The sequence below is a fragment of the Eretmochelys imbricata genome, chromosome 2 (genome assembly GCF_965152235.1).
Source record: "Eretmochelys imbricata isolate rEreImb1 chromosome 2, rEreImb1.hap1, whole genome shotgun sequence".
In the NCBI taxonomy this organism is placed as follows: Eukaryota; Metazoa; Chordata; order Testudines; family Cheloniidae; genus Eretmochelys; species Eretmochelys imbricata.
Window position 1 is genome coordinate 104,891,153 of NC_135573.1, and position 26,267 is coordinate 104,917,419.

The window sequence follows — 26,267 nt, forward strand, 5'->3', positions numbered from 1 at the left end:
TTCTTGCATATGTTTCCTTTTGCAAAAACCCACATTTGTGCATAGAATAGCCATTTACCTGAACAACCTGGGTAATTGTATCTAATTGCCTACTCGGTAGTTCAAATGCTTGTTTACACAAGGAGGAGTTGTGTGGGTGGGTGGAGTCTGACATACGTGCAAATGGACACACCCAGAGATCCAGTATTGAGTCTAAAAAGAGCAATGACAAAATAATAAAATTTTACAAGAAACTGTCAAAAATGAAATTCAAGAAAAACACTCTAACCTTAAGGTGCCACAGTACTAATGGAAGACTAATGGAAGGAGGGGGGAAATGTGGAGTTATTTAATTTAGAGCTGATCACTTGTTTATCAAATACAATTAATTTTAGTTCATCAAAGTTCCATTTAATGAAAAAAGTTTGCATGGCTTACAGGAGTGTGCTATATCTGCATACTGGTAAATAGTTAATAGATATGGTCTCAGCACAGTGGTGAGCTGGAGCCAGTTCGCACCGGTTCACTAGAACGGGTTGTTAAATTTAGAAGTCCTTTTAGAACCGGTTGTTCCGCGAGGTTGTTCAGCCCTGAAGCACCCAAGGGGAAAATTTGGTAGGTGCAGAGCACCCACCAGCAGCTCCCTGCCCCACCCCCAGCCCCAGTTCACCTCCGCTCCGCTTCTGCCTCCGCCTCCTCCCCTGAACGCGCCGCCCCGCTCTGCTTCTCTGCCCCCCCCCCCCCCGGCTTCATGCAAATCAGCTGTTCATACGAGAAGCTGGGGCAGGCTGAGAAGCAGGCCGCGGCTTCCCGCTCTGGCCCAGGGAGGCGGAGGTGAGCTGGGGTGGGGGGGCGCGAGGAGGGCCGCCTGCGCCGCAGCAGGTAACCTGGGGGGGGCATGCAGGGGAACCGTTCCCCACCCCAGCTCGCCTCCACCACCCTTGGCCTGAGCAGGAAGCCGCTGCCTGCTTCTCTGCCCTCCCAGGCTTCCCGCCGAACAGCTGATTTGTGGGAAGCCGGGGGTGGGGCGCAGAGAAGCAGAGCGGGGCGGTGCGTTCAGGGGCGGAGGCGGAGGTGAGGTGAGGTGAGCTGGGGCTGGGCTTGGGGAGCTGTTGGTGGGTGCTCTGCACCCACCAAATTTTCCCCGTGGGTGCTCCAGCCCCGGAGCACCCAGGGAGTTGGCGCCTAAGGTGCCACTTTTGATATGATCAGTGCGGGAGCAGCTGCTGCCCCTGTTCCCCCCCAGCTACGCTCCCCCACCCCTAGGAGCCAAAGGGACCTGCCGGATGCTTCCTGGGAGCTGCCCCAGGTAAGCACCGCCGGGACTCCCCACCTCGCCCCCCGGCAGGTGCCTCTGGCTCTTAGGGGTAGGGTGGGCACCCACTACGGTGGCCCACGAGACCCTCCTGCCCTGTTCTGGGGGCAGTCAGGGGACAGGGGAGAGGGGTGGATGGGGCAGGGGTCCTGGGGGGGGAGTCAAGGAACGCGGGGGGGTTGGATGGGGCAGGAGTCCCAGGGGGCGGGGGTGGGCAACGACCTCCTCGTGGGGTGAGGAGGGAACCCGTTGTTAAGATTTTGGCAGCTCATCACCGTGTCAGCAGATGGTACTCAAGATTGCAAAAAACCCTAAAATGAAAACAAACCAACCTGAAGCAGCGTCTCAGAGCCCAGATCAACTAACTTGGGCTCACGGGGCTCACAGTACGAGGCTAATAACAGCAGTATAATGGGTTAGTCTCTAAGGTGCCACAAGTCCTCCTTTTCTTTTTGCGAATACAGACGAACCCGGCTGCTCCTCTGAAACCAGCAGTGTAAACATTCCCGCTTGGGCTGGAGCCCGGGCTCTGAAACATTGCGAGAGGGGTGGGTTTCAGAGCCCAAGTGACAGCCCAAGCAGGAATCTACACTGTGTGAGCCCGGACGCCCTGCGTGAGCCCTGCCAGCCCAAGTCAGTTGACCTGGCCTGGGCTGGCGTAGGGTTGGGTTTTTTTTGCCTTGTTCCCTGAGTTTTATAGGATGAATTAAACTCGAGTACTGCAAATTGCTTCCTCTGGAAGCTCTTTCCATCGAAACCAAAATCCTACCGAAACAAAACACGCACGCACGCGTACCCCTACGCCTCCTGGGAGCAGAAGAGAGAGAGCGTGAACATACCACAAACGTTAGTCACATTACTTAATGCGTGACAGGAAGACACTCGGACACTACAGCAATGAGGGAAGTAAGAGAACATATATCACAGGGGTGGCCAATCTGTGGCTCCAGAGCTGCATGCGGCTCTTCAGAAGTTAATATGAGGCTCCTTGCATAGGTGCCGACTCTGGGGCTGGAGCTACAAGCGCCAACTTTCCAATGTGCGACAGGGTGTTCACTGTCAACCCCTGGCTCTGCCCCAGGCCCCAGCCCCGCCACACTCCACTCCTGCCCCCAAGGCGCCTGCCCCTTCCCCTGAGCCTGCCATGCCCTTGCTCCTCCTCCTTCCCCCCAAGAGCCTCCTGCACACTGTGAAACAGCTGATTGTGGCGGGTGGGAGGCATGGGGAGGGAGAGGAAGGCACTGATTGGTGGGGCTGCCGGCAGGCGGGAGGCACTGGGGGCGGGAAGGGGGGAGTTGATGGGGAGGCTGCTGACATATTACTGTGGCGCTTTGGCAATGTACATTGGTAAATTCTGGCTCCTTCTCAGGCTCAGGTTGGCCACCCCTGATATATAGAGTAGAATGGCCTAGAATCAGCTCATAACAACTTCCACTTGCTATACTGACTCCATTCACAATTGTAAGGTAAGCTGAGCAAGTGCCATGGGAATGTTTCCATGAGTATTAGCTGGAATTTAAAAGAATGGTCAGCCTCACTGTTTTATTTCTTGTAACACTTTGAGCAATTGAATTTTACTTGCGCTAACGCTCATGGCGAGTGAATGTTAAGAATGCATGTGTGAGCAGTTTGGGGTAGGAAATTACACCATGGAATTAAACAAGCCAGACAGGGAGCTGACCTGACTCTTCAAAACTAGAGTTATGCATTTATTTATTCAGTGGAAATGCTAAAAGGGGGGTGTGGGTCCATCCATGTTCTCTCGGCATCCTTGACATAATGTAGAAACAGGAGTGCAGCAAGGTCTCCATCACAAATACCACTCTCCCTCGATCAGTGCCCCACCCCTACAATTACAATACATACAATCATATGCCTCATGATTTATCTGGTGGGAGTGCCTAAGGACCCCGTTGTACCTGACACTGCACTAACAACACAGGCAGTACCCAAGACAGCTCACAATCTGTGGTGAGAGAAAATGAAAGGGAAGCTCTTTACCCAGTCACGACACTTTACACAATACCCACCTTTTTTCTAGGACCGGTGCCTCAGACCAGGTTTGTGTGGCCCTACAAGGAAAAGGTTTGACATTTTCTAAAATTCCACCTCTTCCTAAGCTCACCTGAGTGAGCCAAAGCCACAGCTGCATCATTAAACTCCCCTCCTGATGGTAAAATGTTAGCTTTTTTGAAGCAGGAGGCAAAATCCAGACCATGTGACTTATGAAACCAATCAAAGCTCAGCTTTAGAGTACTGAGCACTTTCAGTGAACGATCCAGTGAGAGGAGAGAAAAATAAACACAAGCAAAAACCACCTTGTAAAAGTGATGAACCACCGATGAAGTGAGCTGTAGCTCACGAAAGCTTATGCTCAAATAAATTGGTTAGTCTCTAAGGTGCCACAAGTACTCCTTTTCTTTTTTGTGGATACAGACTAACACGGCTACTACTCTGAAACTTGTAAAAAACGAATCAAATAAATTCAAACAACTAATCAAGTCTTGAAAAAAACCACAAAAGTCCCACAAACAACAACGACGAAAAGAGAGGGGGTACCTAAAGTCATTGCAAGAAATTTGTTAAGTACTAGAGATACAGGGTCTGATCCCTGAAGTCAATGGAAAGACTGCAATTGCATTGGATTAAGTGCATGGTCTGACTCAGTACTTCATATTTAGAGATGGAAATGAAGTGGAAACTTTGGATACGAGTCCCCCAAGGTGTGGGGGTGTATAGGTCTGAGGTGGTCTGGCCCCCTCTCTAATGATCTAGAAAGGAAGAATATGGTGTGATATAATGTCCATTAAGTTGGCAGTTCCGATGTTTTCTTTAATTAGATTTTTTTTTTAAAAAAAAGCAAAACCTTAAACCCCTGATTAGAAAAGACTGAGCACTACACAAGATTTTAATGGGTAATTATCCACAGGAATTTGACCCACACTGCACACTGACCTAGCCCCCATCTGTTCTCACCATTCTTTGAATAGGGTGTGATGCATTTTTGTCCCTGACCAATTCATCATTCTCTGTCAGTTCTCATTTTACCAACAAATGTCATGATTTTGTGGGTTCTGCCCCCCTTCCCCACATTTTGGTGAATCTGTTAATCTTGCAGAGAACACAGGAACACTCCAGGTAACATCAATGGGAGTTGGATGCTCAGCACCTCTCAGCATCCCATGTGCTTTGCATCCTAAAGAAAAGAGTCTGAGATGCTCAAAGCCAAGTAGTGGGGCTGTATTTCCTAGTCAATGTTGAAATTTGAAAGGGAGTTCCCCCTCGTCCAAGATATTATATTTATGGGGCTATTTACAGATTTCAGGCCAGGTTCTTCCTTCAATTAACTTCAGTGGGCTTGTGTGGGTTGAAATGAAGATGAATCTGGCCTGTAAAAGTTATCTCTAGTGGCTGAATGCAATCTGAAAGCCTGCATGTAAATTTCAGCAAATCAGTTAGTGTATGATCATAATGCTAGTCACCGATGAATCTGAGCTATTTCTATGATCCCTGGAAGTGTTCCTGGATGGAATGTGTTGTACTTGAGTAGGAATCATTTGCTACATTTCATATCAAATGTACAGAATATTTCTTCGTTTGCGACGCATTTGAAATACGTGTGACTCCATAAATGTCAAGATGTTCTCCCCAAAGTTGTCACCAAAACTGGCCTAGATTTTGTGTAGGATTGCTGTGTGCTGTTAAATAGCTACCAGATACCTCTCCAGAGGCAGCTGCAAGTCAGTGATTGGTCGAGTGATTTAAGTGTGTGTGCATACTGCTCCATCATTGCAGTCCCCGGGTGAGTTCAAACGGGAGGTTTAAATCTCATTGAAATGGCTAAAACCAAAATGTAGAATATAAACTTTGAGACTATTTGAATTTCTCGTGGTGGGTTGCTGAAAAATGAACTGATAGCGAGAGAGAGAAATGAAAGTTTAAAAATCATCCCTTTAGGGAATTTTTCACTATATTAACTCAATTTATTTTCATGCCTCTTTTGGAAAGCTTCTAAAAGAGTGGGTCTCAACCAGGGGTACCTGTATCCCTGGGGGTACGCAGAGGTCTTCCAGGAGGTACATTGACCATCTAGGTATTTGCCTAGTTTTACAACAGGTTACAGGAAAAGCATTAGCGAAGTCAGTATAGACTAAAATTTCATACAGACGATTACTTGTTTATACTGCCCTATATACTGAAATGTAAGGACAATAGTTTTATTCCAATTGATTTATTTTATAATTATATGGTAAAGATGAGAAAGTCAGGAATTTTTCAGAAATAGTGTGACACCTTTGTACTTTTATGTTGATTTTGTAAGCAAGTAGTTTGTAAGGGAGATGAAAGTAGAGGGTTTGCAAGACAAATCAGGCTCCTGAAAGGGGCACAGTAGTCTGGAAAGGTTGAGAGCCACTGATCCAAAACACCGTAGGACCAGTCCTTTGTGTTGCTCCTCAGGTGCTGATGCTGAGAATATCAGTTATACATCGATACTGTTTGTCTATAAAGCATTTTAAAAAAACCTTTTAGCCATAAAAGAAAATGCGAAAGGGAAAGGCAGAGTTGGACGGCTGGCTGGGTTCACCAAATACCCCTGTAGACTAGGGCAAAACTTCCTGAGGTAGGAAAGCAAAGACCAGGAGTTCAACTTTCGCCTCTTTTGCAGAGCAAGGGGTGAGTGTCTGGGACAGATCTCACAGTGAGAGCTTGACTCATAAGTACAAACTGTAACTACTGGTGCTTTTAGCACTGAAGGTCATTGGTTCAAATCCCCAGTGCTAGCCAAATGGGAGCCATATAGTTCAGGGGTGGGCAAACTTTTTGGCCCAAGGGCCACATCTGGCTATGGAAATTGTATGGCGGGCCATGAAAACTCATGAAAGTGGGGGTTGGAGTGCGGGGGGGGGAGGGGTTTGAGGGCTCTGTCTGGGGATGTGGGCTCTGGGCTGGGGATGAGGGGTTGGGGATGCATGAGGGTGCTCCGGGCTGGGACCGAGGGGTTCAGAGGGCAGGACGGGGGATCAGGGCTGGGGCAGGGGGTTGGGGTGCAGGAGGGAGTCAGGAGTGCAGGCTCTGAGCGTCACTTAGTTCAAGCAGCTACCAGAAGCAGGGGCATGTCCCCACTCTGGCTTCTATGCAGAGGTGTGGCCAGGCAGGTCTGCACGCTGCCCTGTCTGTAGGCGCTGCCCCTTCAGCTCCCATTGGCTGTGGTTTCCAGCCGATGGGAGCTGTGGTGGCAGCGTGCAGAGCCCCTTGGCTGCCCCTACACATAGGAGCCGCAGCGGGGACATGCCACTGCTTCTGGGAGCCGCGTGGAGCGGGGCAAGCCCCGACCCCACTTCCCAGTGAGAGCTTGAGGGCAGGATTAAAACATCTGGAGGGTTGGATGCGGCCCCTGGGCTGTATTTTGCCCACCCCAATATAGTTGCAGGTGTCCCATGGTGACGTTTGAATGTCAACAGAGCTGCTTCATGCTGATAAGGAAGGAGAAAAGAGCAATAGGTGGATTTGCTGGCAATCTTTCTCCACTCCAGTAACTCTGTGGAATTCACTGGATTTGCTTCGATAGCATTGCCAACTCTGGTGATTTTTATCACGAGTTTCATGATATTTGATAGTGTTTGCAAAGCTCCACCTGCTGAAATCAAGAGATCAAAAGAAATCTTAGTTTTCAAAAAAAAAAAAAAAAAAAAAAAAGACGGGGAAAAAAAAGAAGTAAGTTTCTAGCCCTGCTGGTTGTGGAGAAAAGTTTGAAATTGTGACACAAATGCAGGCTAAAGCCTCGGAAGGCAAATAAAATGAATCAAAATTGTAAAAGATATTTAAAAGAAATCGAATGATTTTTAAGCCAACCTCCTCATGTTAGGGGGCCTGATTCACGATCTTTGAATTCTTGGGCTCAGATTGCTTTGAATTGCTTCTGTGAATACACCAATATGAGAGAAGAAACAGGCCCAGTTCTTCTAACCTCATTCAGAAAATAGAGAGGATATAAAGGCCTTACATAAAATGTTTGGTAACTTCCTGGAATCTAAAAGTAAAAGGCTCCAAAATCTTTCCATTGTAAATCTGCAACTGCTGAAGGTCATTTTGAGCTCCAGAGCACAGATATCAGACCTATAGACCCCTTGGGTGTTTTATGTTATTGAATTAATTATATGCTGTCTAGGCTGTCCCTGTTCCTGACAATCCTCTTTCTCTAGAGAAGTGCTGCACTGCTATATAGCTGCTTAATTTGGGATACTGCTATGCCAAAAATCCTGATGTAACAGAGAAAGTATAGCTCTCAGATAAGCACCATATCATTAATGATATCAACCAGCATATGCAGATTATTATAGTTCTGTGTGATATACAATCACCTTTGTTTTGTCATGGCTAGCCCACTGAACACAGATACATTATACATTATTTATGTTTGCATATAAAGGTGCACACGCACACAGACACACAACTGTACCATACTGAGTTATACAAACTCTCTAAATACCATCCAGGTAATTATCAGCCTTGTAGTTCCATTCCCAAATTCTTTAGGCCAAACTAAATCCTGGTGTAACTCCATCAAAGCCAATGACGTTACATCAGGGATGAATTTAGTTCAGTTTTACTAGAAATAGATGTCTCCATCAATCTAAAATAAATTCCCACTTCATCCTACTATCATTACAACGAACACCTAAGATTGCTAGCTCTGAAGGAAGTTAGTGGAAAAACGTATATTGCTCTGATTTTTCAGTTTGTTTACTTTGTGCTGGGGAAGGAAATTTCTGTAGTCATTTTAACTTGGTTTCCTATACAGTCAGGCAGTTTCTTTTGTTGTCTGTGTGTATTTTTGACCCAGCAACAAAGTTTAGAAAATAGTAAAATGTGATTGTTAAACCACCAGGAATTTCAGGGGGCAGTACAGTACCTGAAATTACTATTAATTCAATTTTTGAGGGCCCAAATCCTGAAAGTGAGTCTGTGTGTAGCCCTTATGAGATCAATGGGTCTCCTCACAAGTGCAAAGTTCTGCCTCGGGCCTAGGATTGTAAATTGGTGTTGCCCCTTTAAGCTCAGTTAAAAAAATAACCAGTAATCAATTATTAAGTGTATTTTCAAACAGGGAGATCATTTCTATCCCAGAGACAGGGCGCACATGCACTGTAAAGTAACACTTGGTGTGAGGTAAATTCTGCTGCTTCACTAAAAAATGACTCTTCTTTTTCTCTCTCAGTAGTCGTAACTGGTGGTCTTTTTGTGTGTGTTCCCAACTGCAAGGATTCCTCAGTAAGATGTAATTCTCCATGGAATCACTGAAAACACAGGTGCAACTAACAGCCGGAAAATGATAGCATTTCATTATCTGTTGTTGTAACCCTAATACAAAAATGGCTTTCAGAGCTACTTTACCCCGTGTAATTACCCAGCAAAGCCCCATTAAACGTTTCAGTTCATAACGGCAACTTTCTGTTCCAAATCAGATTAATGCAATAGTTACCCAACCATTTTAAGAGATAATGGCTGTAATTATGGTGTTTCTCATGATGGGTTGTTATTATAATGTGGGCAGATGTTTCGATGATATACTCGTGGCTGCATTAGTAGCTATTGTTTTCAATAATATCAACAATATTTCTCACACACACACACACACACAACCCAACAAACAACCAGACTAATCAAAATATTTTGTTAGGTTTTTATGTTCCTAGTTCTTTTTCAGGCTTCTGCTCAATTAATTGCTTTCAGTAACCAAAAAGGTGAAAAGTACTTTCCAAAAGAGAGACTTCTGGCTTTGCCCATGTTGTTTAAAGCAATATTATACGAACAAAGGGGGAGAATTCTTTTGTTAAAAATTTGAAAATAAAGTGCTGACAAAACCAAAACGTTACGCCTCTATAAACATTTCATCTGGTTACAGCTTCATGCAGTGAAGAGAGGCTATCAAAATGTGTCCAAAGCTGGAAATGAGATGAGCAGAGCTCAGTGGGGTTCATTATTCTGGAAAATGTTGTATAGGAAACGATCAAGGGACAAGATGGCACAAGAACAATTTGCAATAGGTTGAAATTATGCATCTCCTGTGTCAGATCTCCAAGGTGATGGCATAGAATAAAAAGGGGGCTTGTTAAGGTACAAAATGCCGGAAGAGGAAAGATTGTGTCTTTATAGCATCGTTTCCAGTGAAGCCAATGGAGTTACATGAGGGATGAAATTGAGTTAAAAGCCCCACAAATGCACATGTTGCACTGGTATCAGTTTCATATAGGCAAATGGAGCTGTCAGACACAGAGTCCCCTAAACACAGTTATCAGGGCAAGTCATCCAGAAAAAGATATTAAAGACCTAAGATGAGAAAAGTTGAGATAAGCACAAAGCAATGCAGGGGCCCTGCATTTGCTCTCCAAATAATGCTTAGTGGAAAGAAAAGCAAGGTAGCAGATTTGTATTAAGATGGTTCATACACTGATTTTACACATCCAGTGGTTTGTCAAAGTTACAAAACACTTATCAAGTCATATTTAGGGAAATTGTGCATATAAATTGCTACACGTATAGTGGGAGAGAGCTATCGGGCAAGCTTGAGGAGAATAAGAGATTTAGTAGTTCAGGATTTATGCACAACCCAATCTACCTTGGAAATTTAGATATTAAGTCTGATTGCGTACGATGTATTGGTTTGACTTTGTAAAAGTGCACATTAAAGACAACACCATCAGAAATTCCAGTTTTCTAGTGAAATAGCAAAGGGAAAAATATTACTCTCCATGAAATAATGTGAACAAATATTTTTGCTCATTTGCAGACAGAGGATGCACTGAATTATCAAACATGGCAAGATCCTACTGGTATATTTCAACATATTTACTGTAGTTAAAGCATCATAATACATATGATCTTAAGCTTTTGTAGTTAGGATTTGACAATTTGAAGGTCTTTTCATATAGTCATTCAAATATGACTTTAAATAGCCCCCCATATGCTAATATGGAAGGGAATCTAAATTCCATGAAAAAATACTCTGCATTTAAGTGATAACAAATGGCTAAATCAGATCATGGAGAGAAGTTGGCATGCTGCCTCCATCTGTATCTGTAGTTCTCAGGGGAGGGGGGAGGATTGCCAAAAGAACTGCAGCTGAAACTGTGACTAAATGAAATGCCTAGGGGTGCTCATCATTTTAGTGAGACGAGAAAGGAGTCTCTGCAGGGAGGCGAATGTGTCCTTTTCATGATAAAAAGAAGTATGAAAAGATCTGCTTGCCACGATATAATTTCAGCTCATTGCTTTGTTCACCGGGGGGTTAAAAGAAGAGCATATTCTGTGTACTTTTGTGAAAGACAACTCATTAACTATTGCTACTGTGAGATTTGTAATATGGTCCCAATACCGCTCCATTTTATTCCACTCTGGCCTGATTATCGTGGAGCTGAAGAGCTGTGGGGACAGAGTCCTAGTGCAAATATGGCTCTCCCATATGTAAAGTTTGTGTGAAGAACCTTCACAACAACAGGTTGTTTTCTTGATTCCATCCCACTCCCACCCACCCCCCATATTTGGTAGTTCTTCCAGGAGCTTCCCAAACCTTTTGTTTTCTTGCTGTCTCCCATCTCTTAGCTCCCAGGCCCCACTAACCAACTGATCATCTGCTCCCCACCAACCAATTCATCCTCTGCCTCCTCCCTACTAGCAAATGGAACCTCTACCTGGCCCCAGCCAATTGATCTCGTCCTTTGTCCCTTCTACCCTCCAGCAAAATGACTCTGGGGCCTCTCAACCTCCTGCTCCCGGTGCCGTGTGTCTCAGCCACACTCTGAATTCAATCTGTTCCTCCCTCAGATTACTCCCAGGCTTCCTTCCAGGCAGTGGTTCTGAGCATCTCCTCCCTACCTCCTCTCCCAGTCTGCACAGGGATAGGAGCCAGCCATTTCCAGGCACACCCCTTCTTGGGCACAGGCAGGGAAGGTGCGGGCGGGGGGCACTTGCCCTACTCCTGCTGTGACCTCATTGGTGCTCTAACGGACCAATGGGGATGCATGTGGTATAACAGCCACGGGAACACTCAATGTTCCCTTCTCTCATGCACTAGCAGGGGTGCAGCTGGGCAAATGCAGCAGGACAGACGGCCTGCAAAGAGATGCCTACTGCAGAGAACTCTGGGGTTTCCAGGGAAGGCAGTGAGTGGGGAGAGAGCTTCCCCCATGAACTCCCTCCAATGACAGGCCAAGGTCAGGCATCGGACCGGGGAAGGAGAAGTTGGGTGTGCGGGCAGAAGGGAGTGAGCGTGTCAGGTGGCTGGGTGAGGGGTCAAGGCTTATGTCTCCAGGACAGATTTTGGCAGCTGTTTGGCTGGGGGAAAAGCAGAGTGCTCATCATAGCTGATAGATTAGGGCAGCGAGGGAAAGGGCAGGCCACTATTTTCTTGTCACCCCTTTGTGTGCTGGGGCTGCAGTCCCTACAGCACACAGTCTCGGACTGGCTGTTCTTTATGCAACCCACCTGGACAGCATTTTGGCTAAGACTGGCATCAGGGTTTTGGGCCGGAGCCAGAACACTATTCCAGCTTGCTTTAATTCAGTTTAACCACCTATGGGCAAGGTTGCCATCAATGCCTGGTTCCAGGCTCACAACGCAATACAGAAACAAACACACCTGGAACACAGTAAACCCCAGATGTGATGTCTTGTCCCTTTAAATGACGGTGCATGCCCCCATCCCCAGTGCAAAGCCTCACTTCTGTGTTGGTTTCTGTTTTGCTCCCTGAGCAGTAAAGGCAACCACAGCAGACAACTGTGTTTCTATCAATGCTCTCTGTGGTGGCAACTAGCTCTTTCTCTGCAGGGTCCACATATAACATTTGGTGATGCAGGATTTTTATCCCACAAGTGTCCAGTGTTGCCTCTGCCAGAAAATGAAGCAGTAAGCAAATAATACTATTAAAAAAAAGGGAAAAGTTCACCTAGAGGCACAAGGTGACAGACGGTTGCTGGGGCAGTGTGAGCCATCCAGCAAGAGAGGGGAAGTAGGCAAACACCTATAGAACAAAGTAGAAGGACTCTGCAATTACTGATAGAGCTGTTCAAACCGAAGCAGAAAGGAGGAAATTGGCAATTAATGGCAGAACACAAGAGGAGTTTTCTGCCATTTCTGCCTAGCAAGTGCAGAGACAAAGTGGGGGGAGGAACCATATTGATTGACCACATGGCCAGGCTGAGAGACAAACAACTTAGCCTGCACTGAGGACCTATAGCAGCAGACGGCGCCCAAGTACAGCCAAAGGAGGAATTCTGCAGTTTGCTATATAAACATACAGCCAACAGAGGGTGATTGATATAGATAGAGCGGTTACATAAAAAGAATTTCCCAGTGCCAGTGAAGACATCCAGTAGGCATGACGTCCAACGGGAGAGCAGAAAAATGGCAATATTTGTGGGTAGCGTTGGTGAATTTGATGACAACCACGAATCATAGGTGGTGTACCTCAAACGTTTTGAGCAAGTTGTAACCTGCAACACCACTGCAGATGGACAATGAGTTTCAACCTTGCTGACAGTGATGTGTCGAAAGGCATATGGACTACTGCGTGACCTATTGTCTCCAACTGGGCTTGGAACTGCCACGTATGCTGTAATTACTGCAACAATGCAGGAACAGTTTTTGTCTATCTCATCAATGGCAGCAGAACACTATCGGTTCCATCAGTGGCATCAGGGAAGGGGAGAGTCAGTAGCACAGTTCATTGCTGCGCTACGGAAGTTGTCAGAACATTGTCAGTTCAGACAAATACTACGTAATGCCCCGTGTGACCAATTAGTCTCTGGATTACACAAGGACCAGGTCTGGAAGAAGTTAGGGACTGTATCAGCACGTACGTGTGTAGCATTCATGCAAGGTTCATGCACTTGGCAACATTCAGGGCATGCCCGGAGTGTTGTGTAGGAGCAGTGCACACACGGCTCCTCTCAAGGGCATGAACCTTGGAATCTCGCCCAGATGACATGCACCGTGGGAAGCCTCCCAGGACTGGGCTCAAGGCCCGAGAGCAAGGAATGTGGTAGATAGAAATTGGTAAATAAGAATGTTAAACAAAGCCAGTGTATTCCTTTTATCTGTTGGAGAATGTAATGCGTGGGGGGAGAGAAAGAATAAAAGAGAGGGTGGAAAGCTGACAGGAGCAGCCTGTTGGCAGACCAGCCTGCTTGCTTGCTTAAAGCTTGTCCTGTCTTGTATTTGAACCGCAACATACGTGCAAGAAGGCTGTGGAAGTAGCAGTTGCAATGGGAACTACAGAGAAGGATTCTTTGGGCTTAAGTGTGAACTGAGAAGTTCATCTCATGAATTGGGGAGACAAAGAACCATGGACATGTAAGGAATTTCCATGTGGCTGTTGGGCACAAACTACACTCACTCAGAAGGTTGTTGTTCAGGACCCTGCCACACCACCATCACCACATTATCCCAAGAGAGTATGAAAAAACAGTTGTGCACCTGAATTTATAAATTGTTTAATGAGTGAATTGCTCTTCCAGGGCAGAATAATCCCTTGCAACTCAAGAGTCTGCAGTAGTCCACACACAACTTTTAGTTAGGTTCTATAAAAAGAAAAGGAGGACTTGTGGCACCTTAGAGACTAACCAGTTTATTTGAGCATGAGCTTTCGTGAGCTACAGCTCACTTCATCGGATGCATACTGTGGAAAGTGTAGAAGATCTTTTATACACACAAAGCATGAGAAAATACCTCCCCCCACCCCACTCTCCTGCTGGTAATAGCTTATCTAAAGTGATCACTCTCCTTACAATGTGTATGATAATCAAGGTGGGCCGTTTCCAGCACAAATCCAGGGTTTAACAAGAACATCGGGGGCGGAGGGGTTAGGAAAAAACAAGGGGAAATAGGTTACCTTGCATAATGACTTAGCCACTCCCAGTCTCTATTCAAGCCTAAGTTAATTGTATCCAATTTGCAAATGAATTCCAATTCAACAGTTTCTCGCTGGAGTCTGGATTTGAAGTTTTTTTGTTGAAGAATTGCAACTTTCATGTCTGTAATCGCGTGACCAGAGAGATTGAAGTGTTCTCCGACTGGTTTATGAATGTTATAATTCTTGACATCTGATTTGTGTCCATTTATTCTTTTACGTAGAGACTGTCCAGTTTGACCAATGTACATGGCAGAGGGGCATTGCTGGCACATGATGGCATATATCACATTGGTGGATGTGCAGGTGAACGAGCCTCTGATAGTGTGGCTGATGTTATTAGGCCCTTTGATGGTGTCCCCTGAATAGATATGTGGGCACAGTTGGCAACGGGCTTTGTTGCAAGGATAGGTTCCTGGGTTAGTGGTTCTGTTGTGTGGTATGTGGCTGCTGGTGAGTATTTGCTTCAGGTTGGGGTGCTGTCTGTAGGCAAGATTTGTGAGAGTGTTGGGTCATCCTTCAGGATAGGTTGTAGATCCTTAATAATGCGTTGGAGGGGTTTTAGTTGGGGGCTGAAGGTGACGGCTAGTGGCATTCTGTTATTTTCTTTGTTAGGCCTGTCCTGTAGTAGGTGACTTCTGGGAACTCTTCTGGCTCTATCAATCTGTTTCTTCACTTCCGCCGGTGGGTACTGTAGTTGTAAGAATGCTTGATAGAGATCTTGTAGGTGTTTGTCTCTGTCTGAGGGGTTGGAGCAAATGCAGTTGTATCGCAGAGCTTGGCTGTAGACGATGGATCGTGTGGTGTGGTCAGGGTGAAAGCTGGAGGCATGTAGGTAGGAATAGCGGTCAGTAGGTTTCCGGTATAGGGTGGTGTTTATGTGACCATCGTTTATTATGAAGCCACTTCAGTGCAGCATGGTCGGTTTGCAGGTGGAAACGCTGTCCCCAAACATATGGGCGTAGCTTTTCCAGAGCGTAGACAATGGCGTAACATTCTTTTTCACAGACTGACCAGTTGCTTTCCCTCTCAGACAGTTTTTTACTGAGAAACACTACAGGGTGGAACTCTTGATCAGGTCCTTTCTGCATTAAAACTGCTCCCATACGACGCTCGGACGCATCTGTGGTTACTAGGAACGGTTTGTCAAAGTCTGGGGCCCTTAGTACAGGGTCAGACATGAGTGTCGCTTTAAGCTTGTTAAAGGCCTTCTGACACTTTTCGGTCCACTGAACGGCATTTGGATGTTTCTTTTTGGTTAGATCTGTCAGTGGGGCGGCGATTTGGCTGTATTGCGGTACAAATTGTATGCAAGGTAACCTATTTCCCCTTGTTTTTTCCTAAACCCTCCCTCCCCCCAGACGTTCTTGTTAAACCCTGGATTTGTGCTGGAAATGGCCCACCTTGATTATCATACACATTGTAAGGAGAGTGGTCACTTTAGATAAGCTATTACCAGCAGGAGAGTGGGTTTGTGTGGGGGGGGGGGGCGGTGAGAAAACCTGGATTTGTGCTGGAAATGGCCCAACTTGATTATCATACACATTGTAAGGAGAGGTTTCAGAGTAACAGCCGTGTTAGTCTGTATTCGCAAAAAGAAAAGGAGTACTTGTGGCACCTTAGAGACTAACCAATTTATTTGAGCATAAGCTTTCGTGAGCTACAGCTCACTTCATCGGATGCATACTGTGGAAAGTGTAGAAGATCTTTTTATATACACACAAAGCATGAAAAAATACCTCCTCCCACCCCACTCTCCTGCTGCTAATAGCTTTTTCACGCTTTGTGTGTATAAAAGATCTTCTACACTTTCCACAGTATGCATCCAATGAAGTGAGCTGTAGCTCATGAAAGCTTATGCTCAAATAAATTGGTTAGTCTCTAAGGTGCCACAAGTACTCCTTTTCTTTTTGTAATTTTAAGGTTATTCAATACCACGTTTCAGAATTTTTTTTTACAGAGACTTTTTTAACCCAGAACAGGAAAAAATATTTATATATAAATCTGTACAAAGAAACAGAAATAAATTGGCATAGCATGGCATGTTATCTCTTGCTGTTTGTTGAATAAATTACAGGGTGAAAAGGATCAGGACAAAGAACTTCAGTAAAGATGAACTATTATGTAGTTTGGGTAATTAGAGCAGTGCTGTTATATTAGACTTTAGAAGATTTTTCATTTTAGAGTAAAATTTTGTTAAAGCTAGGGCCAAATTCTATCTCATTTATACCAGTGTAAATGAGGAGTAATGTCAGTGGTGTTAAACTAGTATATGATCAGAATTAGCCTCCTAGCATATAAACATTTCAACAGCATCATAAAGCTGGATGTTTAAACATATGAAACAGTGCAAGATCATGGTGCAGAAATATCTCTGATATTAAAGTAATGGAAAACTAGATTAAGAAAGTAATAGTAATACATGATAATAGAAAGAGAGCCAGAAAGACAAAGAGTGAAAGGAAAGGGATAATTATTTTGGTTGATGAACCTTAGCCACTTGGAAATATGATGGAATGGTGGTTGGTTATGTCCTGTATTATGTTTTGTAGAAAATTATTAAAGACCATGATAACTCATATATCACGTACAGCATGTTTACAGGTTTCTTAGCTATTGAGCTTTCTGTCTGTTGTCATGCAACATGAGCACAGATTGTTCATCAGATGAATGAATATGGATGTGGATAACAGTGCATCTCTATTCTTGTAAGACATGATTTCTTGTTTACTGCTTTCCATGAAACACTGTTAAAACTCAGTTATTATTGTTGTGATTCCATGTTGTTGTCAGAATGATAATAATCAGATTTGAGAGTTAAGGTCCTGATCTACCAAAACACTGAAGGACACGAATAAACACACCTCTGTTCAGCAAAGTACTGAAGCATATGAGTAATCCCATTGAAATCAATAGGACTTAACGTTGACTTATTAAAGGTCATTTCTGTAAATAGTATATGAAGGAATAGAATCATACCATTCCAGTTCTTTGCAATGTGCAAAGTGCATTGTAGATCTAGTGAACTTCCACTTACAGGGGAAATCATGCCTTCTTGGATATGGCAGATCCTCAGTGCAACAGAACTACAGAGGTTATACTGAACACGTCTCCTCAGCTGGTTTCTCTTTGCAAATAAAGAGGGGATTATTCGAAGGGAGAGCAGACAGTGTATTGTGGGTATGATCAGTGCATCACTGACCACATGTATCCACTGGTTGGTTCCCCTGAAATGGAAGATCACAGAGTGCAACAGATGCTATGGCCCTAAGGCTCCAATAGTGTCACGGAGGCCATGGAGGGAGGGATTTAGTTCCCAGTTCAGCAAAGCATGTAAACTCATGGTTAAGACCCACTGATTTAAAAAAATAAAGTTCAGGTTGAGCAAGTGCTTTGCTGACTCTGAGCCTTAGTCTCCTTAATGGGAAACTCTGCACAAAGCCATTTTACTTAGATTTGTGTCAAACAAAGGATTTGGCCCAGAGTGAAATTATTTTGTGCAGTGATTTCTCTGTGAGAAGTTTCCACTGTACTCTGTTGTCTGGCATACTTAAAGCTAAGGCTTGACAAATCCACTAGGGCTCATCCTACTCTAGATTGTCGCAGTATTTTATGAAGGCAGTAATGGAATGGTGTTCCCCATTTTTGATCAGTTGGTATGTTTATGGATATGGACATTGTTTATAAAAAATGCACAGGCCCCACAGGTAATTTCTTCTACTGAACCATGTGAATCTTTCCACTTGATGTGCTCAGTATAAATACTGTGAGATGACAGATAGCATATGCATAGTATAGTATGACTATCAAACTGTGATGTATGGCTGTCCATAAGTAATGCATAAGCACCAATCTTATCGTATTTTCTTAATTGCTGTTTTTATTCTTGCACAAATAAACTGCAATCCATCCAGTATTATAATGTTGTATGCACAAGTAAAGCACAATGCTCATGTTTAGAAATATCGTGACTTCACATAGAAGGCAGTCATCATAAAAATCAGACAATGAAAGCAGCTACAGCATGAGAGCACTAATCTTACATTTTAAGGAAAGACTCATCCTACTCCAAAGAACTGATTGTGGCAGTATTTTATGAAGGAAGTAATGGAACGACATCTCCATTTTTGATAAACTGGTATGTCTGTGGATATGGACATTATTTGTAAAAAATACAGAGGCTCCACACGTAATTTCTTCTACTGAACAATGTGAATCTAGTTATTGAATTGAAAGGCCCTTCATGCATTCTCCACTCCGTGGCATCCTGGTGCAAATGCACTTTCATTACAGCAGTGAGGTGCCTATATCTTCCACGTTCAGCACTATCACACAGATTGTTAACACAGGACTGAAAGAGTTCTACCAGCAACAGCAAGTTCTTACAAAGAAAACATTGCAAACAATAGGTGAAGCACATTCAAATCTATGGGTTCATTTTAAGCCCAAGACACAAGGCTAGTTCAGATTTTTGAATTTTTCCGTCCTTGTTCATATCACAGTGATGCAGCAGAATCTGACGGAACTTATCCAGGTCCACACCACTAATGCTGGGCTGGAGACAAAAGAAAGAATCATTGTTGGGAGAAAAAAATCTCTAAGTCATTTTTCTAACAACATATGTCAATGGGAATTCCAGAATGACTGAAGCACATGAAACACATTGAGGGAGGAGATACAAATGAAGTGGACAGAAGGATGAGGAAAAGGTCTTGTGGCTCCACGTAGGTACAGTGGGTTTAATTAGATTTAAGGGAGTCTAAATAAGGAAGTCTAACATAATTTTTGTATTTCGCCCAGAGCATAAGTGACTGATAAGAACGTAAGAATTGCCATACTGGGTCAGACCAAAGGTCCATCTAGCCCAGTCTTCCCACAGTGGCCAATGCCAGGTGCCCCAGAAGGAATAAACAGAACGGGTAATCATCAAGTGATCCATCCCATGTTGCCCATTCCCAGCTTCTGGCAAACAGAGGCTAGGGACACCATCCCTGCCCATCCTGGCTAATAGCCATTGATGGACCTATCCTCCAGGAATTTATCTAGTTCTTTTTGAACCCTGTTATAGTCTTGGCCTTCACAACATGCTCTGGCAAGGAGTTCCACAGGTTGACTGTGCGTTGTGTGGAAAAATACTTCCTTTTGTTTTAAACCTGCTGCCTATTAATTTCATTTGGTAGCCCATCATTCTTGTGTTACGAGAAGGACTAAATAACACTTCCTTATTTGAGAGTAGTTTCTCCACACCAGTCATGATTTTATAGACCTCTATCATATGCCCCCCTTCGTCGTCTCTTTTCCAAGCTGAAAAGTCTCAGTCTTATTAATCTCTCCTCATATGGCAACCGTTCCATACCCCTAATAATTTTTGTTGCCATTTTCTGAACCTTTTCCAATTCCAATATATCTTTTTTGAGATGGGGCGACCACATCTGCACGCAGTATTCAAGATGTGGGTGTACCATGGATTTATATAGAGGCAACATGATATTTTCTGTCTTATTATCTATCCCTTTCTTAATGATTCCCAACATTCTGTTAGCTTTTTTGACTGCTGCTGCACATTGAGTGGATGTTTTCAGAGAACTATCCACAATGACTCCAAGATCTCTTTCTTGAGTGGTAACAGCTAATTTAGACCTCATCATTTTATATGTATAGTTGGGCTTATACTTTCCAATGTGCATTACTTTGCATTTATCAACACTGAATTTTATCTGCCATTTTGTTGCCCAATCACCCAGTTTTGAGAGATCCTTTTGCAGCTCTTCGCAGTCTGCCTGGGACTTAACTATCTTGAGTAGTTTTGTATCATCTGAAAATTTTGCCACCCCACTGTTTACCCCTTTTTCCAGATCATTTATGAATATGTTAAATAGGACTGGTCCCAGTACAGACCCCTGGAGGATACCACTATTTACCTCTCTCCATTCTGAAAACTGACCATTTATTCCTACCCTTTGTTTCCTATCTTTTAACCAGTTACCATGAGAGAACCTTCCCTCTTATCCCATGACTGCTTACTTTGCTTAAGAGCCTTTGGTGAAGGACCTTGTCAAAGTCTTTCTGAAAATCTAAATACACTATATCCACTGGTTCCCCCTTGTCCACATGCTTGTTGACCCCCCACAAAGAATTCTAGTAGATTAGTGAGGCATGATTTCCCTTTACAAAAATCATGTTGACTATTCCCCAACAAATTATGTTAATCTATATGTCTGACTATTTTGTTCTTTACTATAGTTTCAACCAGTTTGCCCAATACTGAGGTCAGGCTTACCAGCCTGTAATTGTCGGAGTCACCTCTGTAGTCCTTTTTAAAAATTGGTGTCACATTAGCTATCCTCCAGTCATTTGGTACAGAAGCTGATTTAAATGATAGTTTAGTTATTAGTCCCAGGCCAGATTAAGGCAGGGACTTTAGGGGTTGCAGCCCAGGGCCCTGGCTCAAGGGGGACCCTGCAAAAATAAATTACAGGCAGCGATCTCCAACTCTGGGCCAGTCCTGTGGCGCAGCAGGGCTCAGGAAGGCTGCCTGAATGCCGTGGCCCCACGCCACTCCTGAAGCAGCTGGCTGCTAGCACATCTCTGTGGCCCCAGGCCTGAAACGGGGAGGGGGCAGGTGGCTCTGCACGCTGCCCCCACCCCCAGCACCATCCCTGCAGTGCCCATTGGCCGGGAACCAGCCAATGGGAGCTATGGGGGCGTCGCTTGCAGGCACGGGCAGCGCATGGAGACATGCTGTCCCTCTCCTGCCAGGGGCCACAAAGACGTGCTAGCAGCCAGCTGCTTCCAGGAGCAGCTTGGGGCTTTGGCAGGCAGGCAGGCAGGCAACCTGCCTAAGCCCTGCAGTGCCACCAGCCGGAAGCCGCCTGTGGTAAGCGCCTCCTGGCTGGAGCCTACACCTCACACTGCCTCCTTCACCCCAACCTCCTGCCCCTGATCAGAATCCCCCTCCTACACCCAAACTCCCTCCCAGACCCCGCACCCCCTCCTGCACCCCAATCCCCTGCCCCTGTACTTAAACATTTTTTTGCTATTACTTTTTCAGTCTTTGGCTAGCTGTACTTCAGATTCTTTTTTGGCCTTCCTAATTATATTTTTACACTTCATTTGCCAGAGTTTATGCTCCTTTCTATTTTCCACACTAATATTTAACTTCCATTTTTTAAAGGGTGCCTTTTTGCCTCTCACTGCTTCTTTTACTTTGTTGTTTAGCCATGGTGGCTCTTTTTTGATTCTCTTACTATGTTTTTTAATATGGGGTATACACTTAATTTGAGCCTCTATTATGGTGACTTTAAAAAGTTTCCATGCAGCTTGCAGGGATTTAACTTTTGGTGCTGTAATTTCTGTTTAACTAACCTCCTCATTTTTGTGTAGTCTCCCTTTCTGAAATTAAATGCTAAAGTGTTGGGCTGCTGTGGTGTTTTCCCTGCCACAAGGATGTTAAACGATCTAGGATCACACAGCAAAACGTGCTGCGAAGCTGTGCACAGAACCCAGCTCTCCTGACTCCCAATCCTGTACTTTAACCCTGTTTTTTTGCACAAACATTGTGCCTTGTGGAATGTGTGTGATAGATAAATATTCTCTAAGTTAGTACTATGTCCCAGACTAATTCTATTGCTTTAAACAATCCTGAAATACCATGGGCTGGCTAACACACTTTAGAAGACTTAGTTTAATGGCTACATTTCCATTGTATTGCAATAGTGCTGTATCATTTCTTTGCATTAACATCTTTCTTTTGTTCTCACAGTCTCACAATGAGAACAGAATTTGTGGTGTCAAAAATATCAGATTCAGCCATGGTTACAAAGAGGAAGATGATGATGAAGAAATCCCTTGAGGGAAGAATGTTCCCACAGCACATGACCAAGTGTCTTCTTTTCTTTGTTTCAGTCATTGTCCTGGTTACTAAGGTCTTCACAACCTTTTCAGGCACCGTGGCAAATGTGGAAAACAGGTTATTGAAAGCGTATCTGCTCATCTGAGACCAATTTACAAAAGTACATTTTATATATTTCCATGGATAAGTGGTATCTGCTATTTTCGTTGTTGTTGTGGTTGTTGTTATTGGCTACACATACACAAGGCTAAAAGGCAGCCAACAGTTAACTGTGTGTAAATGGTGGGACGAAAAAGATTGAGAGTGGATGGAGTACAGGTTATGGAAGAACAAGAACTGATGTTCATCAGCCTTTCAGATATGGAAAGGCAGATGGCATCATATCCAATCCATATGGTTAGTCTCTGGATACGCACAGTCAATATAAAAGGCTAGTTCTGATTCTTAACTGATATAAGATACGCTCCTGATTAATTACACTTTATTATAGGAGGAGCTGGTAACAACCCCCCTATATTTAGGCTGCCTAGCACTTTCCATTATAAAGAATACCTGGGACCTTTTCTTTGAGAAGCTTCCCCATCTCCATTGTTTGCAGAACACCTTTGATATTTGGCAGGGGAAATCCTCTTGGGCTACACAAGTGCCTTTTCTTTCTCTCCAGACACGCCATTCAGAATTTGCTGAGGTACAAAGTGTTAAAACTGCCAATTCCTTTCTCTCTCTGACATTCCTCAGGAAAGTTTTGGTAACATGCCAAAGTCATTGCACATTCCCAGGCTGGACCAAAGCAGCAGTACCAGCACATGCTGCAATGGGAACACCAGCAAAGTACTGGACTAACTGTAGGTAGAGGAAGGGGGAAGGGAAGACTGGTCAGGCAGGCTCCCTCTCTATTAACTTCTTGATCCAGAGCATGGCCCCACTGGTCCATTTACGTCCTTTCCCTTAGGTTTACCACATGGGTCAGGAGCTCCCCCAACTCCTGAGAGGGAAGAGACAGACAGACTGGCTGGGCTTCCTTCAGCCATCCACCAAAACCCAGCACATGGCACCAAAAGCCATTTCCCCCTCTGGGGGCAACACATAGGACAGGAGTTCTCCAAACTCCAGGGGTGGGGAACACATAGAGCACTCGGCCAAGCTGGGCTTCTCCCACAACCACTCTCAAACAACCTTCCCTTGCTGCCAGCAAATACAGTTAGCCCTGTAGCTCAAGTAGGAGCAGTCTGTGCTGCAATGCTGAAGGTTCAAACTCTGATGATGATTCTAAACTGGGGTAGCTCTTAGCTGAAGCGTATCTCAAATGCAGTTTCATATGGAAAGCCTCTAAGGGTCCGTCTACACAGTGAGTCTCAGAGTCCAGGTCAACTGACTTGGGTTTGTGGAACTTGTGCTATAGGGCTAAAAATAGCAGTCTAGACGTTTGGGCTTGGGCTGGAGCCTGGGCTCCCAGACCCTCCTGCCTTGTCAGGTCTCAAAGGCGGGGCTCCAGCCTGAGCCCAAACATCTATACTGCTATTTTTAGCCCCATAGCATGAAACTGAGTCAACTGACCTGGGCTCTGAGACTTGCTGCCGTGTTTTTTTTTGCAGTGTAGACATACCCTAAGGTTGCCAAGATTGAAACTGTGTTGGTCAAAATCAACAGTTCAAATTGCACCTGGAACCGAAATGGAAGTCAGTGCAGTTATAATCTGCTGTCTGTGAGATGCACCAGTAAACAGGCAGGGCATTGCCTGCAGTAGCTGAAGAGTCCAGATGATTTTCACGTGTAGCTCTATGCAGAACACATATGTACTAATTCAATATGGAGATAGCAAAGACATGGACAATTATGGCAAGGGCCACATCTAAAGAAAAGATTATCACTTTCCTGGCAAGCACAAATGGAATCTGAATCTGTGCTACACTTAAATTTTTCTGATATAACTATGTTGGTTAGGAGAGTGAAAAAAAATCACTCTCCTAACTGACATAGACATGTCTGTAAAAGCCCTAGTGTAGATGCAGTTATACCAGGAAAAAGTGCTTTTGCTGGCATAGCTTATTTCATTCACCGAAGCTATACCAGCAAAAGCTCTCTTTAGCTGGTATAAACTCGTCCCCACTATGGCAGTTTGCCAGGATAGCTATATCAGCAAACCCTTTTTAGTGTAGACAAGGTCTTGACCAGGGTTGCACATCCAATGACACCTGAAGACTTGATTAACATCCCCTCCCCCACCGGACTGCAAACCACAGTAATAAAAGGTGGGTAAGATCCTGTAATTGAAGGAAGTGATGTAATCTCCACCATTTCCTCTGGTTGTTCTACCCACATACTACCATCACCTCAGTGTTACCTGGAGCGAATGTCATTTCAAATCAACATTTGAAACATTCTGTGTGATTTGGTTTGGCCACCAAATCGAAAAAATCAATTATTCACTCACTCTACTTATGACTTCACTGGGAACTGAACATTCAGCACCTCATAGGATTGGGCTCCTTTGCACTCATAATGGAACTGATAAGAAAAGACAGAGCCAGGTACTGTCTATGCAGGATTCCCCTCTTTCCCCTTTACCTCCGACAGCTAAATCAGTGCCCTTCAATCATTGAATCCTACATGAACTTGACCAAAGAAAAAAGTGTGTATATGTACCAGTCAGAGACTGAACCTTCAACTAGTGTTTGTCGAACTGCATTGTCTGTCTAATTTAGAACATAAACTATCTTAGGTGTCTATTAAGAAGAAACTGCTGGTCATTTTGAATTATACCAGACTGTATGTCTGACAGTGTTAGTGTGACTTGGACAAATGTCCAATAGTGTTCATGCTGAGACCATGAAATTAATTTCATCTTATGACTAAATCTGATTCCAGATTTTCAAAGGTTTGTGCAAATCAGGAACATGTCATTCCTATAAAAAATACGGGAAACAATAAATGCAAAGAATCCTGAAGCCACCTTGACAAGCTCCATCATATCTTTGACAAACCCATCCACTTCTGGACCTTCCAGTGCTCCTGTTTTACTCTGAAAGACAGAGGAAACATTAAAGGCATTTCACCAAGTCAGAAATATAGTAATATTTTCTACCCATCAGGTCCCCCCAAACTCTATGTCTCCATAAAATCCTATCCCCCAAACCATCACCTGTGATTTCTCCTCTCCCCTCCAACTGTGGTGACATCTTCCCTCAGCTGTTTGTGAGGCTCTGTGGTGACTACCCTACAAGTCCTGTGAAGGCAGGAAATGGCATTGAAGTGCCGCTTTCCAAGTGAGATAGGACAATTAGGGAATTCAGTCTCTACTGTGCCCCACTGGTGCTGCACTCAAAAGAGCTATGAATGGGGCATTCTGTTTGATGGGGTGAGACATGCATGTGGTGCAAAACTGCTTGAAGGGCCCAGAGCTAAGGCCAGCATTGCTTCTGTGATTCTATAAACACTGCTTCCCCTGGGGAAAGGGACTCTGAACAATGGAGCGTCACCCAATGAGGGATAGCTCAGTGGTTTGAGCATTAGCCTGCTAAACCCAGGATTGTGAGCTCAATCCTTCAGGGGGCCATTTAGGGATCTGGGGCAAAAATTGGGGATTGGTCCTGCTTTGAGCAGGGGGTTGGACTAGATGACTTCCTGAGGTCCCTTCCAACCCTGATATTCTATGAATGTGAGCGCAAGTCCAGATGTGCCACTTAAACTGCAGTGTAATAAAACACCCCACAGAACTCACAACATCGTAGTGTGCAAAGATTTTCTCAAAATCGTTCTTCCTTTCTTCTGTACTACAAGCCTGAATGCAGGGGAAAAAATGATAATGGGTTGAGGTAAGGCTGAGTTATCTCAGCTGAAGAAAGCAGAATGAATGCATTAGAAAATAGTGCTACTTACATCCATCTTAAATTGAAGGAGGAAATTTTCCTGAAGTGCCAAAATCCTAAAGGGAGAGATCTAAATTATGATCTTTTTGGTTATCGCATTAGTTCTACTTGTCCAGAAGGCAAAATTGTAGGTTATAGCAGTCTTAAGAAGGAGGTACTTTCAGAGAGATCTATGGGTGATGTGACCATAAATCCCTCTCTGTTTGTGGGGAGTTGTAGTACGAATCCTTTGGCTCACTGCTCTGAAAATGGACTTCTTTATGTTAATGACCTTTACAGAACGTTTCCAGTGGTAGGACTAGTGGAGGCAGTTAGCCTTAAAAGTGAGAGCTACTGTCCAGTTAC

At 44.3% G+C, this 26,267-nt stretch overlaps 1 protein-coding gene across 1 annotated transcript in view; it reads right to left on the reverse strand.

Moving 5' to 3' along the window:
• Positions 1-18,627: 18,627 nt before the first annotated feature.
• Positions 18,628-26,267, reverse strand: part of SCGN (secretagogin, EF-hand calcium binding protein) — a 53,120-nt gene continuing 45,480 nt past the window's right edge. The window contains exons 8-11 of the mRNA XM_077809095.1: positions 25,933-25,978; positions 25,775-25,834; positions 25,007-25,075; positions 18,628-18,756 (exon numbers count right to left, since the gene is read on the reverse strand). Of these exons, the coding sequence (XP_077665221.1) occupies positions 18,628-18,756; positions 25,007-25,075; positions 25,775-25,834; positions 25,933-25,978 (304 nt within the window). The remainder of the gene's footprint in view (positions 18,757-25,006; positions 25,076-25,774; positions 25,835-25,932; positions 25,979-26,267) is intronic.